This window comes from Osmerus eperlanus, chromosome 5, assembly GCF_963692335.1.
Source record: "Osmerus eperlanus chromosome 5, fOsmEpe2.1, whole genome shotgun sequence".
Taxonomy (NCBI): domain Eukaryota; kingdom Metazoa; phylum Chordata; class Actinopteri; order Osmeriformes; family Osmeridae; genus Osmerus; species Osmerus eperlanus.
The window spans coordinates 9,238,093-9,250,786 of record NC_085022.1 but is presented as its reverse complement, the minus strand read 5'-3'; the positions used below and the strand labels follow the sequence as shown (position 1 = coordinate 9,250,786).

General features: G+C 40.0%; 1 protein-coding gene and 2 long non-coding RNA genes across 4 annotated transcripts; all 3 read right to left on the bottom strand.

Moving 5' to 3' along the window:
• Nucleotides 1-896: 896 nt before the first annotated feature.
• Nucleotides 897-8,259, bottom strand: usp3 (ubiquitin specific peptidase 3). Of its 2 annotated transcripts, none has more exons than XM_062461529.1 (15): nucleotides 7,870-8,259; nucleotides 7,058-7,118; nucleotides 6,695-6,823; nucleotides 6,492-6,575; nucleotides 6,135-6,216; nucleotides 5,791-5,873; nucleotides 5,369-5,482; nucleotides 4,987-5,100; nucleotides 4,753-4,902; nucleotides 4,208-4,314; nucleotides 4,041-4,121; nucleotides 3,838-3,956; nucleotides 3,636-3,749; nucleotides 3,168-3,235; nucleotides 897-3,013 (listed from the first exon to the last, which is right to left on the bottom strand). In XM_062461529.1, the coding sequence occupies exons 1-15, from the start codon at nucleotides 7,958-7,960 to the stop codon at nucleotides 2,755-2,757; spliced, it is 1,656 nt and encodes a 551-aa protein (XP_062317513.1). In that variant the 5' UTR covers nucleotides 7,961-8,259; the 3' UTR covers nucleotides 897-2,754. The 2 variants fall into 2 exon arrangements, with proteins under 2 accessions (XP_062317513.1, XP_062317514.1); XM_062461530.1 differs by having other exon boundaries at nucleotides 7,058-7,572; nucleotides 7,870-8,257.
• Nucleotides 8,260-10,217: 1,958 nt separating this feature from the next.
• LOC134020590 (uncharacterized) lies at nucleotides 10,218-11,483 on the bottom strand. The gene is made up of 3 exons (XR_009930426.1): nucleotides 11,148-11,483; nucleotides 10,636-10,859; nucleotides 10,218-10,310 (listed from the first exon to the last, which is right to left on the bottom strand). It is a non-coding gene; the product is annotated as an uncharacterized LOC134020590 (long non-coding RNA).
• Nucleotides 11,484-11,786: 303 nt separating this feature from the next.
• On the bottom strand, nucleotides 11,787-12,491 carry LOC134020593 (uncharacterized). Its single transcript, XR_009930429.1, has 4 exons — nucleotides 12,299-12,491; nucleotides 12,114-12,204; nucleotides 11,934-12,035; nucleotides 11,787-11,838 (listed from the first exon to the last, which is right to left on the bottom strand). It is a non-coding gene; the product is annotated as an uncharacterized LOC134020593 (long non-coding RNA).
• Nucleotides 12,492-12,694: the final 203 nt, after the last annotated feature.

Genomic DNA, 12,694 nt, shown 5'->3' with positions numbered 1-12,694 from the left:
TAAACACAACGATGGTTCGTTATGAACCTTTGGGTCATGTGACCCGAAGGCAGCACGAGGGTTAAATGAAACAGCTTATGCCGGGGACACACCACAGGATAATCGGGCCGATTTCCGGGCCGATTTCCCCTCTTCCGACAATCCTAGGTAATGTCCCGATTATCTTGATGGTTCTACAGATTATTTTATCAGATGTTCCCTTGGTGTGAGGTGTGTTAAGAGTGACCGAACCTGCTCGGAAGAACGTCGGAGCTATGTTGAATATTTAATATCAGAAATCATGATGTGTGGGGGGAGCAAACCAGCTAACACAGTTACGTTGCCCTTACGTTGCCGCAACGTCACTCGATGACCAAACATACGTTGCCGCAACGTCTTTGGCGACGTTGCAGGGCCGTGCATCTGTGGGACGCCAGAACGTAACCGCAACGTAATCTTGTGACGTTGCCAGTCCGTAACCGCGACGTCGTGGCAACGTTATTTTCCGACGTTGCCAGTCTGTAACCGCGACCTCCTAGCAACGTCATTTTCCGACGTTGCTAGGAGAAAATAATGTAACCAACCGACCAAGGTACGACGTCGCGGCAACGTTGTCCACGGGTCTAAAAATAAGGTAACCAGCCGACCAAGGTACAACGTTGCGGCAACGTTGTCCATGGGACCAAAAAATAACGTAACCAGCCGACCAAGGTACGACGTCGCGGCAACGTTGCCCACGGGTCTAAAAATAACGTAACCAGCCGACCAAGGTACGACGTCGTGGCAACGTTGTCCATGGGACCAACTGGCAACATTCCCTTTATAACGTTGCTACGACGTTGCCAGAAGGTAACGTCGCGGGTTACCAACTGAGCACTTACTGGCAACGTTGCCGCAACATCATGTGTTAGCTGGGAAAACGGTTCAGTCTAGGATTTTTTGGTCCTCATGTTTGTGTTCTCTCACATTTTGAAAATCTTAAAAGATTAAAAAATATATTTTTGTGTGTACCCAGCATTAGTAAAGAAAATAGGGAAATTATGTTTCGTTATTTAGAAGCGAATTTGCTTTACAACCGATATTCAGCTGCTTTCAAAGCGACTGGCTAGCTAATAGAACGACAATATAAAGTGATACTTTCAGTATAGATCAGTTAATTTTGTTACATAAATTAATGTGTTTACTAATGTCAAAACTGCCTGCACATTGCAAATGTACAAGCGCTATATGGTGAATTTGGCCTACAATTATGACAACTGGCTTTACCATTGTGCATGTGTTGACTTCTCTTATGAACTAAATGTTTAGATGTTTGTAGTGGTAAGACAATTTAACAGAACCAATATAGTACATTTAGATCAACATAACATAAGCAACTTATAACATAGGAAACAGCAAAACAATGAAAGCTACATAAACATTGCATGAATGTAGGCTCCCACAGCATTGGCAATATGACTAGAATAGATGTGGAGGTTGAACAAGTACTTAAGAGATGACAGAGAATTTCAATTGTGATCTGAGAAATATAGGTACCAAAACCGCTGAGAAGAACTGTCATCACCAGCTGCATCACGGGCACTGAACTGTCTATAATTCCAGAAATCTGTGTGGGTCGCCAAAATCATCGCAGGCCCTGTGCCCTATCTATAATTGCAGGAATCTGTATTTGTGTGTTTCACTGACATCTTTATCACGACTGCATCATGGGCACTGTGCACTAGTTCTAACAATCTTAGTTCTTGGATGTTTCCTACTTCACTTGTAAAAAATAAAAAATAAATAAATCTTCTGAATGTGAATCCCACTGAGGGAACTGAGGACTAATTGCATCTCAACTCTTAGTTTAAAGAAAGTCACACACTCCACTCTATTCCATCTGCATCTCTTTATTTTGAGGAGGAATTGTTTCTTAACTACCTAAGACTTGCACTTGCAGTGGCCTGGTTTTAGGCACTGGCCCTTAGTGATTATTACTTCAGCACTCTTAACAGTGGACATCTTGTACCTTCTAAAACATTACAAAAATAGCACAGTTGAACATGTTGAACATTACATGTGTTTGAAAGACGGATCCATGATTTAAATTGTAATTTAGTTATTATTTTTTGGGGGGATACTACTAAAAAAGTATTCCTCCAACAAATAAAGACTATTGTGTACTGTGGGCCTACCTATTGATAACAAAATAATTAAAAGGTAACCAAACTGATACCACAACAAATTACACTTAACTAACATTGATTCAGTTATTCATTAAAATCATGCTGTTTTAATCATAGCATATTGCTACTTTCTAATGCCTATTCTCAGCTTTACTTGTTGGACTAGCAGAACTACAATATTGTGTAGGATTGGCCCATATAAGATAGACTTGACTGTAAAATCATGACATTCTCAAAGTGGATTTTAGAGCTGTCTTTTTGACACTGAGAATGACCAGAGCCAAAGATTTTACCATCATCTTTAGAATCTAACAGGAGCAGTCTGTTTCAATAGAGGAATGTAACATAAAGCAAATAAGGCAAGTAAATCTTTTTAAAATAAGAGCAGCAAGGGAGGTCTAATGAAATGCTTATATACATAAAAAACTCATGCACTTTTAACAACAGTGATAGGAGCAGGTAATGATTATGCAGATAGGAGGCAAGCCATTGAGGTGAGGCAAGAGTGAGGGGTGACAACTGATCTGGGGCCGTGAAGCCTAAACGCTCCAACATGCAACAGGTTTTAAAGCTTGGTGTCAACCTTCAAGTCAGCCATGTTTGACACAGCCTAAGAGTCTGTTTCTAAGACAGCAGTGCCCATGGCGGCAGAGTCCACGGCAGCCAAATCCGAGGCAGTCTTCACGCAGACAGCAGTTTCCGATGCAGTTGCATGAGAGGCAGCCTTGTCTGGCCGCTCCACATAGAAGAGGATGTAGGCTTTTGCCTTCACCACAGTTTCCTCTTCAGTGAGAGTCACAGTGCTATCATTAAAGTGGTACCAGTGGCCCTCGTGGCTGCCATACGCAGTATAATGCCCTGATCCCACCCTGTAATTACAGTAGACATTTTTTGTCATATTCATCTTTAATCATCTACAATTTATGTGAGTGATGCACCACTGCCACCTAGTGGTTATTTGGGGAGATCATCAGCCATGTTGCCAAAAGAAGTATGATGGAAACGCATGGAAAGTTCACTCACCCTGACCCATGATGCACCACCACAGCAGCAAGGTCATATAGGCAGCTCTCTAGTAGATAATTCTCCGGCTGTACACAAAAAAAAGCGATTATAACAGTACATACATCAGTGACAAGACAACATTTGATACAGGTGGCTTTGTTCCGTTTGTTTATTTCTGTTCAAATGTAGACTGCCAACACAGTTTCACAGACCTGGAATAACTTGACGAGACAGAACTGTACATGTGCCATAAGTGTAAAAAAAGACAAAAATCAACTAAAGGTCTGGGTCCAAAAGCTGCCAAAGGTATAAATCATGTTTATATGGACAGAACAGTGATTAAACTCTTAAGAGAGTTACACTGGGTGCTCCAAAACATTTTGCTTGTGCTCTTAACTTTTTTAAGTTGGGAGCACCAGTGCCACCAAGTAAAAAAGTTAATTTCAAGCCCTGAGATCCCTTCAAAACCAATACTATTTTGCTCACCTCAAGCAAATAGCCCTTCATGTCCAGGTCTCGCAGCGGGAATTCCACATAGGTGTCCACTTTATTTCTTAGATACGCCGTCCAATGGAATCTTTTAAGGTGCAAACACAAAACCTGCCAAAGAAAATTTTATGAAAGGACACAGAGTTTAACTTTCTTAAGACTTCAATCACTGTTCTGTCCATATACACATGATTCATACCTTTGGCAGCTTCTGAACCCAGAACTTTTTTGTTGATTTTTGTCTTTTTTTACATTTATGGCACATGTACAGTTCTGTCTCGTCAAGTTCTTCCAGGTCTGTGAAACTGTGTAGGCAGTCTACATTTGAAAAGAAACAAAACAAAAGCAATCAGAATGAGATATAGTAGGAAGATATGTCCACTATGGAGCACTGGAGCTTACCACGTAAGGTGCAGGTAGGACCAGGCTCTTGGTCCTTAGTCCTCTTCTGTCTGAACTGGCTGGGAATGTCTAAAGACAAATCTAGTGGACCAGAGGGGAGGTTAAAGCACCTGTGTACCAGTGTTACAGTAGTATTCATGGAAAGAAGAGAAGAGAATGATTCTTACCAAGGAATGGGTCAAACTTCCTAGACTCTGTCCCACAGATCAGGCAGTAAACTTCATTCTGAAGCACTCCACCAAATATGGATGTGACAACTGTGGAGGTCCCATTTCTGGATAGGAAAGACAGAGAATCAGCATGAATAAACTTAACAATAGCACTTGATTATCAGGCCGTGTTCATTTTTATAGATTACATTGTAATATTTCATTCAAATCCATCTAATGTTAATGAGGTCAAACTTACAGCTTGTGGCCAAATATTACATTTTATGGTAGCATTTCCAACATGATCACACTGCCATGTCACCCCACACAACTCACAGAACACCCCAACATAGGAGCCCTAAATGAACTGTTGCAATCAGTCTAAGTCAAGTCTCTTACTGTAGTGAAATCACAATAAGCTTAATCAGCAGCAGTTGAAACAGAATCTCCACAGCAAAGATTGATCAGTGAAAGGAGCTTTACTACAGCGTAGTAAAATGTGATTTAAGTGTTCTATGCACACTGGACACATACACAGAGGAATTGAAGTGAAGATATTATACATGCAGCATTTGGCTCCTGTAGTTGGGAGTTTGAGGCCCTCCTGAGGTGACGCTAGGTGGACAGGCCCGTTGCAGCTGCTCTGGAGCTCACGGTGGAGATGGTCCAGCAAGTAACGCATGAACTCATGAGCATCCTGCTGCTGGTAGCCCCTAGACACAGATAAAACACAGGCATCTAAGGACTTTATAAAAAGGAAGAAACCATTACATTATCATTAACAGTATGGGAAATACCTGAAACTTGGCATTATTTTCCACACCACATAGAAAAAGGAGTCTGGACTGAAGGCGCTCTGGCTCCCCTGCCATAGGGAGCACAGGATTTTTCTAAACTCCTCCACAAGGGACCTGCACCATACAAAGAAACCTGAGCACTACAGACAACACTTTCACCAGCACAGCTTATTATTCAGATCAACCTCATCACTGAGTAACTGATTCTTGGATCAAGTCTGCTGCTGTTTTTAAGTGTTGCTAGACCAGTGTCATCATTATATAGAACAAACTTTCTTAAACGCCTATAATCTACACATTCTACAAGTCATAATTTTATTGTACTGAGTATTTGTGGATCTCCCCCCTCCCAGAGTACCCTCCCACTTGAAAAGGACCTTACACACTGGTGTCCCCTTGGCTGCGGGTGTGGTACATTCTCCTTCCTGACGTTTTACCACTGTGCAGCGCCACTGCTGGCAACTCCTTGAAATAGCAGCTGAACTGCTTAATGTTGCTGGAAAAATAAACGTAGTTTTAACAATGATATGTGTAACATGCACATAACTGATACTGTAACACCAGTAGAGTTGTATGTGGCATCAAAAGCTAATATATGAGGTAGAAGAGAGAAAGGAGATTGGGTTTGTCTGCTGTCTACAGTAAGCAGGCCAGTCAGCCTAATCCCCTGGCTGCACACCAGATTGCATTACTGAAGGATGACTGCCCCTGAGGCCCAGTCTGATTCTAGGACTTGGACATGCAGATTGGCAGTGCACACAACAGGCCACCCACCCAGAGGCCAGGTTGGGATTGAAGCATTACCTCAGGGACTGCAGGATGGCGTTCATGAAACACGTGTTTCCCAGGTTTCGCAGGCCGGTGGCAGAGAGAGCCAAGGTCCCAACCTGGCAAAGACGTGAAAGGCTTGGCTCAAAAGCTTCATGAAAGCTAGTTCAACAAATTACTTACATTACATCATGAATCAAAACACGTAAGTGTTCTGTTCATCAGTTGTGACTCACTGACAATCATGTAGTGTTATATTTCATTTTAAGACACGTACGGATGTGTTAGACAGGTGTTGACACTGCAATAGGACACAGTTGTAGAGAGACAAAACTTTGCTCCTAGTAAAAAAAATTAAAAGTATGTCATACTATCCTTACGTTGTCCTTTAACAGTTTGCTGTTTGGTGATGAGGTTTCTAATAGTTTCCTTTTTCTTTGCTTATCAACAGTCAATGGTGAACTGTAAGAGAGAATGAGATTCAACATAAGCAGTATGAAATGGACAAGCCTATGTTAAACATGCTGTGTAGCCTAGTCAAAAAGTTGGCATTCCAATACCTAGGACTATAATCATTCACACAAAACAACAGCAGCGTCACTCAAAACAGATTTGGGCTATAATGGGAACAATTTTGATATGACTGAAAGAGTGACAAGAATGGCCAGAGTCCCATAAATAAAAAATTCTTACAGGTAAACAATAATAAATCAATTAGCGTCTTGCAAAACACTCACTTTTCCAAACTCTGAAGATGCTCCCTCACCTTCTGAACCTGTCCTAACACTGTGTCATTTACAACAAAGTCATCGCATCTGTAACTGTGGACAGAAAACAACAAATAAATGGCTGCATACTAAGAAGTAAACAGTGTCCTAGAAAATACTGCTGCACTGGGGTGAAAACTGAGACGTTTTGATTATTAAAGATGGGCACAAACCAAAATGTGCTGTAACTACAACAGTCCATACAGACAGAGTGTGATGCCTTTTCCTTCTCACATTTCTTCTGATTATTTCCATGGACCACACTTTCTTCAAAGTGTTTTTTTGCATGTCCATTCACATATCTATGCAGAAACATATCATCATTCGATACACACAATAATAAATAGCCCTATACATATTTAAGGTACACTGGTAAGATACATTTTTATATTTTGTGGTTAGAGATTTATATGGAGAAAATAAAACAACCAAGGTGGATATGCTTCCTATATGTCAGCAATATTATATGCTATAACATTGTATATAAATTGTGCACTCAGATCTGAGAACCAAGTAATTTGTTACACAACACTTGCCTTCCACAATGCACATTCATACAGGTAAGACAAACCCATGGGCTTTTGTTTGACCTGCAGACTGGACAAGAATAAACATGAGATGAAGCAGGTGTTGCACCGAAAGCTGTGACCCATCAGAAACTGACCGCAGCTGCACATCGTCTGGCCGTGCGTGTACAATAGTTTGAAGTTTAACTCCTTTATTAAGCAGTTACAGTAGGGTTACATATTCTGACAACTTACCCAATGTGCTGGTCCATTACATACTTAGTTTTTTCTTTTCTTTACAGTAGAATATGATTATTTAAAGTTGTAAATGGTCTAGTGTAAGTTTTAGGTAGCTTATTACAAATATAACTCGTTCATGCAGTCACAAAAAAATACATGTTTAAAAACATTTCAGAGAAAATGTACCGTAATATATTTTATTTACTTTCTGATAAACATAATGTTACTACCGCGAATAATCATGCGGTCACAGTTTCTGATGGGTCACAGTTTTCGGTGCAACACCGGCAACGTGACAAAATCCGCTGCAACAGGGTAAACGAGTATCAACACATTCAAACGTCAAATTCCTTCACCTGAAGTCACTAACTGATGCAATCATCAGTGATGGCAGATAATAAAGCTAGCAATATCTAACTGGATAAACAGCTACGGACTAAGCAACTGTCTCTAGCTAGCTTGTGTATAAATCGTAGTCACATAGTAGTAGCTTTAGCATGAGTTAGCTTAACTGCTGGTTTAAGTGAACGAGATTTTTTCTAGATGTTTTAGGTTAGGTGGAATTTAATGAATGCGGCTAGATGCGCAATTAAGACATTTACCGTTGCAGCACCAGGAGGACGGCAAACCATTCGGAAACCTTGAAGAATCGATGGCAATGCACAGATTGGAGTTCAAATGGGGGCACTCCATTAAATTGGACAAATAGCTAACTAGGTAGCTAGTTTGTAAAGTGTTTTCGTTTCTTTACTCGCGTCTCGTCTTTTGCGAGCTAGTGATAATGTAATCTAAACCTATATGGTTAACTGCAATACTTCTTCACAACAAAACATAAGCAAAGCAATTTAGCTATTGCTCTGCAACAACCAATTTTTGTACAAGCCAGCTAGCCTAGCTAGTTAAAGCTAAAGCTAGCTTTTACGGAGGTAAAAAAAGAAAAAAAATACTAGCAGAGCCCGTCTACGGATACTAGAGAATGTCGAATATGGGGAGAACTGCCACTCGGGAAACTTCAGAGTGCACCAGTTGGGCGTACGCCTGGGTGTAACGCTACGTCCGATGTAGAACTGAAAGTTACGACTAACTTAAAGTTACGACTAGTGCACCAGTTAGACTTAAGCCCTTTATGTGCTGCACCTGGGTGTACATTTTACGTCTAGTGGGGAGCAGGCGTAAGTTGGAAAATCGACTAATATCCATGGTAATTATAATGTACAACAGTTTGATCGCACATGCAGCGCGTCTTGTTTATAGGCAACATATGGAAAGGGCATTAAGGCGAGAAAAAGTCGTCCGTGACCGCACAAATCCACTGTTAATTTTATTGGTGATCTATTTCCAAGCTGATTGTTTCTGTTTGTTTGTTTGTGTTGATATTATTAAATTTCCCCGTGAGCACGCTTCTATTCTGAGTAAACAACTCTAGAGGTTTTCTAATTTCTCTATCAGTAAAATGTATTTTTCTTTTTTAAATCATGGCTTGTTTTGAAGGGAGATAGGTTAGCTGTAGAGTGCGCTTTGGATAGGCTCTTAAATGTGTTGCTTGGCAACGATCGACGCTTTTGAATTTTCACAAGGACGCGCATATTAAAACCAGGCGTAGCTACGACCGTGGTCTGTCAAGCTTGGTGCACTTGGTGTAAATTCAAATCACAAAGTCGGACGTAGCTAAGACCGACGTAGGAGTTTAGACCAACTTTTTTACGCCCAGCTGGTGCAGTTCTGAACTGGTTGCAGTTCCACTCTAGTTCCATATGAGGACACTAACGAGCAAGTGCAGAATGAATGGAGGTCTATGGAGCTATAGCCCAGTGGTTCTCAATCCTGGTCCTCTGGACCCCCATTCATTTGAATCAGGTGTGTTGGAGCAGGGAAACATCTAAAACATGCAGGGCAGGGGTCCCGAGGACCAGGATTGAGAACCACTGCTACAGCCTACCCCTCAAATCCACTTTTCTCAGGATATATATTTTTGTCTAGTAATTTAAATTCTGAATTCGAAAGGGCCCTTTCGAATTCTGAATTTTGCGAATTTCAGGGCCCAGCTAGCATGTGACCGACGGGCCAACAGCGGTCCACTGGTGGCATAATCAGCGGACCATCTGCAGGCGCCACCAGCGGCTGGTGTTTTGCTCGTTTTACCAGCGGCCCACCAGTGGCAGCCTACTCTTTACCGACAGACGTCCGCTACTGGCCCGCTGGCTGCGGCTTGCTGAAGGCCCACCATCGGGCTATCGCTCATATTCAGATCTCTACATTCTCTACAAATAACGTAGGCTACTACACCATAATCAAGAATAAACGCTTTACAAATTTATTTTGAAACAGATGACTTTTTACAAATAGGAACTTCAATATGGATATACAAACCAATAAATGATATTCTAAATATAGCTATTCTAATACGGCACAGAATACAAAATTACTTTTCAACATATAGCCTATAATATTAACTTAAATATGTGGCCTACCTATACTAAAGGTACAAAGTCTCACTAATGCTACTAATGTACAATTTAGAATAAAAATAAAGAATATGAAATATAAAATGGCCATAATATACATATAAAAATACAAATCGTATTTAAAAAAAACTAATAGTGCAAAAAATACAAATAGTGAACATAGTGCAAACAAATAGTGAACATATATACACATCTTTCAAAAGATAAAGTAGTTGGTATAGAAATATATTTGTGTTACTCAAACAGAGACAAAATGCTCCCTTGTGGAATTCAAATAGTCGCCCATCCGATTCCTTCTGGGGCCAAGGCTATTTTCTACAATGGCAACATACTTTGTTTTGTATTCTACAATACTGTCTTTTGCTAAGCTGTTGAAAATAAGATAATAAATATAATAAATGGCTGTTTTCAAACTTACTATGGACAATGTTCTTTAAAATGAGACCCTTGAATGCAATCTTCTGGCCCAAGCCGGTCCAGTTGCAGAGCTTTGTTAAATCATTGCTGAACATGCAGGAGAACATCCTCTTCACTGAGTCTTTGGTGTATTTTCCCCCTTTAGCAGCCAAAAACCTGACCTGTAAAATTATATTCACATAAGAATATAGTTTATTATAGAGAATTAAACCATTTTCACAAATAGTCATTTACAATTACTTTTGTTGTACATAATGTATAAAATATTGTACAATACTCATATAGTCTGCACTTTAATCATACAGTAATATCATACAGAGTGCAGAGAAAAGCAATTATACATGAGGGGGTTGCAAAAATGTTATCACAGATTGACTGACCTTAGGCTTTTGGTAAATGCAAAAGTAGTTCACCATGCCCAATCATGGACAAATGCTTTAGTTTACTGTACGTAGTTAGCACAATACCATATATTTTGGTGCTTACCAGTTTCTCTTGAAGTTCAACATCTTGAGCAAGCCTTTGTTCAAGTTCTTCCAGCATTAGCCGATCTTTCAGAGGAAGTAGAACGTCCTCTGGCAGAGCCATGTCCAAATGTGTCCCATTGGTCAGCTGTAGTAAGAGGTTACGGTTCAGTGTTGTCTGATAGCGCAACTCCCTCACTTCCTCTGCGATTTCCCTCTGATGCTGAAGAATCAGCCGTTGGAAATCTAAAAATATAAGGTTGTGTCAAAGTTGTCAAAAAAAGTAAACACGCAATAGAAACCCATTCGTTATACGTATATTTAAGTCTACAACAGTTAGTTCCAACCAAATAATTGGATTGTTATGTATCTCAAGCTGTTAACTAATTGGAATCAAACATGCCACCAAAGAGACTGATACTACACAATAAATAAAAGTAAAACAATGTAGCTGGCCTGTGGTAACATGTAGTGGGATCTGGCTTAATTTTGAACAAAGGTCCGTAAGTGACATGCACAACAAATTATATTTACCCTCAAACTGGCGAGCAGTAGGGCCCAGTGATGAAAAGGACTGACTGGAACCTGTTTTAAAGTGTACAAAAAAGCCACTAAATTAGGATACATTGAATAACTGTTGAAAAACAATTGTGTTGGCAGGTGGTCTCCACCCTTCACATGTTTTGACATATTGTGATAAACACAAATATATAGAAACAGTTCTCTTATTTGTACAGTATTTTAGGTTGTGAGCATAAAATACAGCATTGTAATAATATTTACATTATACACATACATGTTTAACCCCACTTACTTTGAAACACTGGCAAGTTGGCCACTGATCTCTCTCCAGACACTGTTGTAAACAGAAAAACAATCAGACCAAATTGCTTAAAATCTTTCAAGGAAGATTAAAGTTATCCACATCACCAACATTGGAGAAAGAGATTTGTGAAGAGACTTATTCAAAACCTAAAATAAATCCAAGAGCTTTATCATGTAGAGATACAGTTACCTTCAGACTGGTGAGCAGCTGAACCCAGTGATGAGGACAGAATGGAACCTGTTCGGCATAAGAATAATCTGGTACTTTATTATTCAAATATGTAATGTGATATACAAGTTAATACTTCAATTCACAAAAACATGAAGTTGTTCAGTAGAATGTACCACCAACCGTCAGCACAGGGTGTCAAAGAGGGCCGGAAACGGGGTCCTGATGACTCTATTCAAAAATGGGAAATAACAATAATTCATGTTCCTGAAATAATAATAATTCCATGAAAGAATCATGGCCCAGAGAAAACATCTTCCACATACTTTTCTTAGTGGTAAAGCTGGGGGGCTTCGGCGCTGGGGGGGAAGGGCTGTTCAGCAGCGTCAGACTCCTCAGAGTCAGTCTGGTCATACTTTGGATTTCGCCTGGGAAAGACAGCAAGCATGAATTGCAACAACAGTTGTCTAATAAAGCTTCAATTTATTTAAAACTTTAAATCTTACTTTCGTTTCCTTTGTGTGGTTTCTGGTTCCGTTTCAAGACTTGAATCTTTCTCAGCCCGAACCAGGCACTCATGTGCTTTGTCATACGAATCTGAAAATAAACAAAATAGCACCTTATCAGTTTGTACACACGTTCTGTGTACAAATCGACATTTAACAATATTTGGTTAATATAATGGACGCACCCTTGATCTTCAATATCTCCATGGAGAACACCTCCCATGTATTAATGTCTGGAACTTCATGTAAGATCACTGCCTTCCGCAATCTCTCCTGGGTTTTATATGGAGGCCAATAACATCTGTTCTTTGTGCACCAACTCTTTGAGACAACAGCTAAACTGTTTTCTTCATTTGGAAATTTAACCACTGCAAACATAGTACTGTAAAACAATAAGCACAGAAATGTTAGATTTCTTATAATTCCTTGCCATATTTACAATATTGATCATTTTAAACATGTCAAGCTACCTTAATAAAACGTCCAGGATATTACATGTGGAGTAAAGGCATCCCAGCAAAGCCCTCTTTGCATGGGAGTAGAACACATTTTCTTAATACATTTGTGGATTTTGTAAAAAG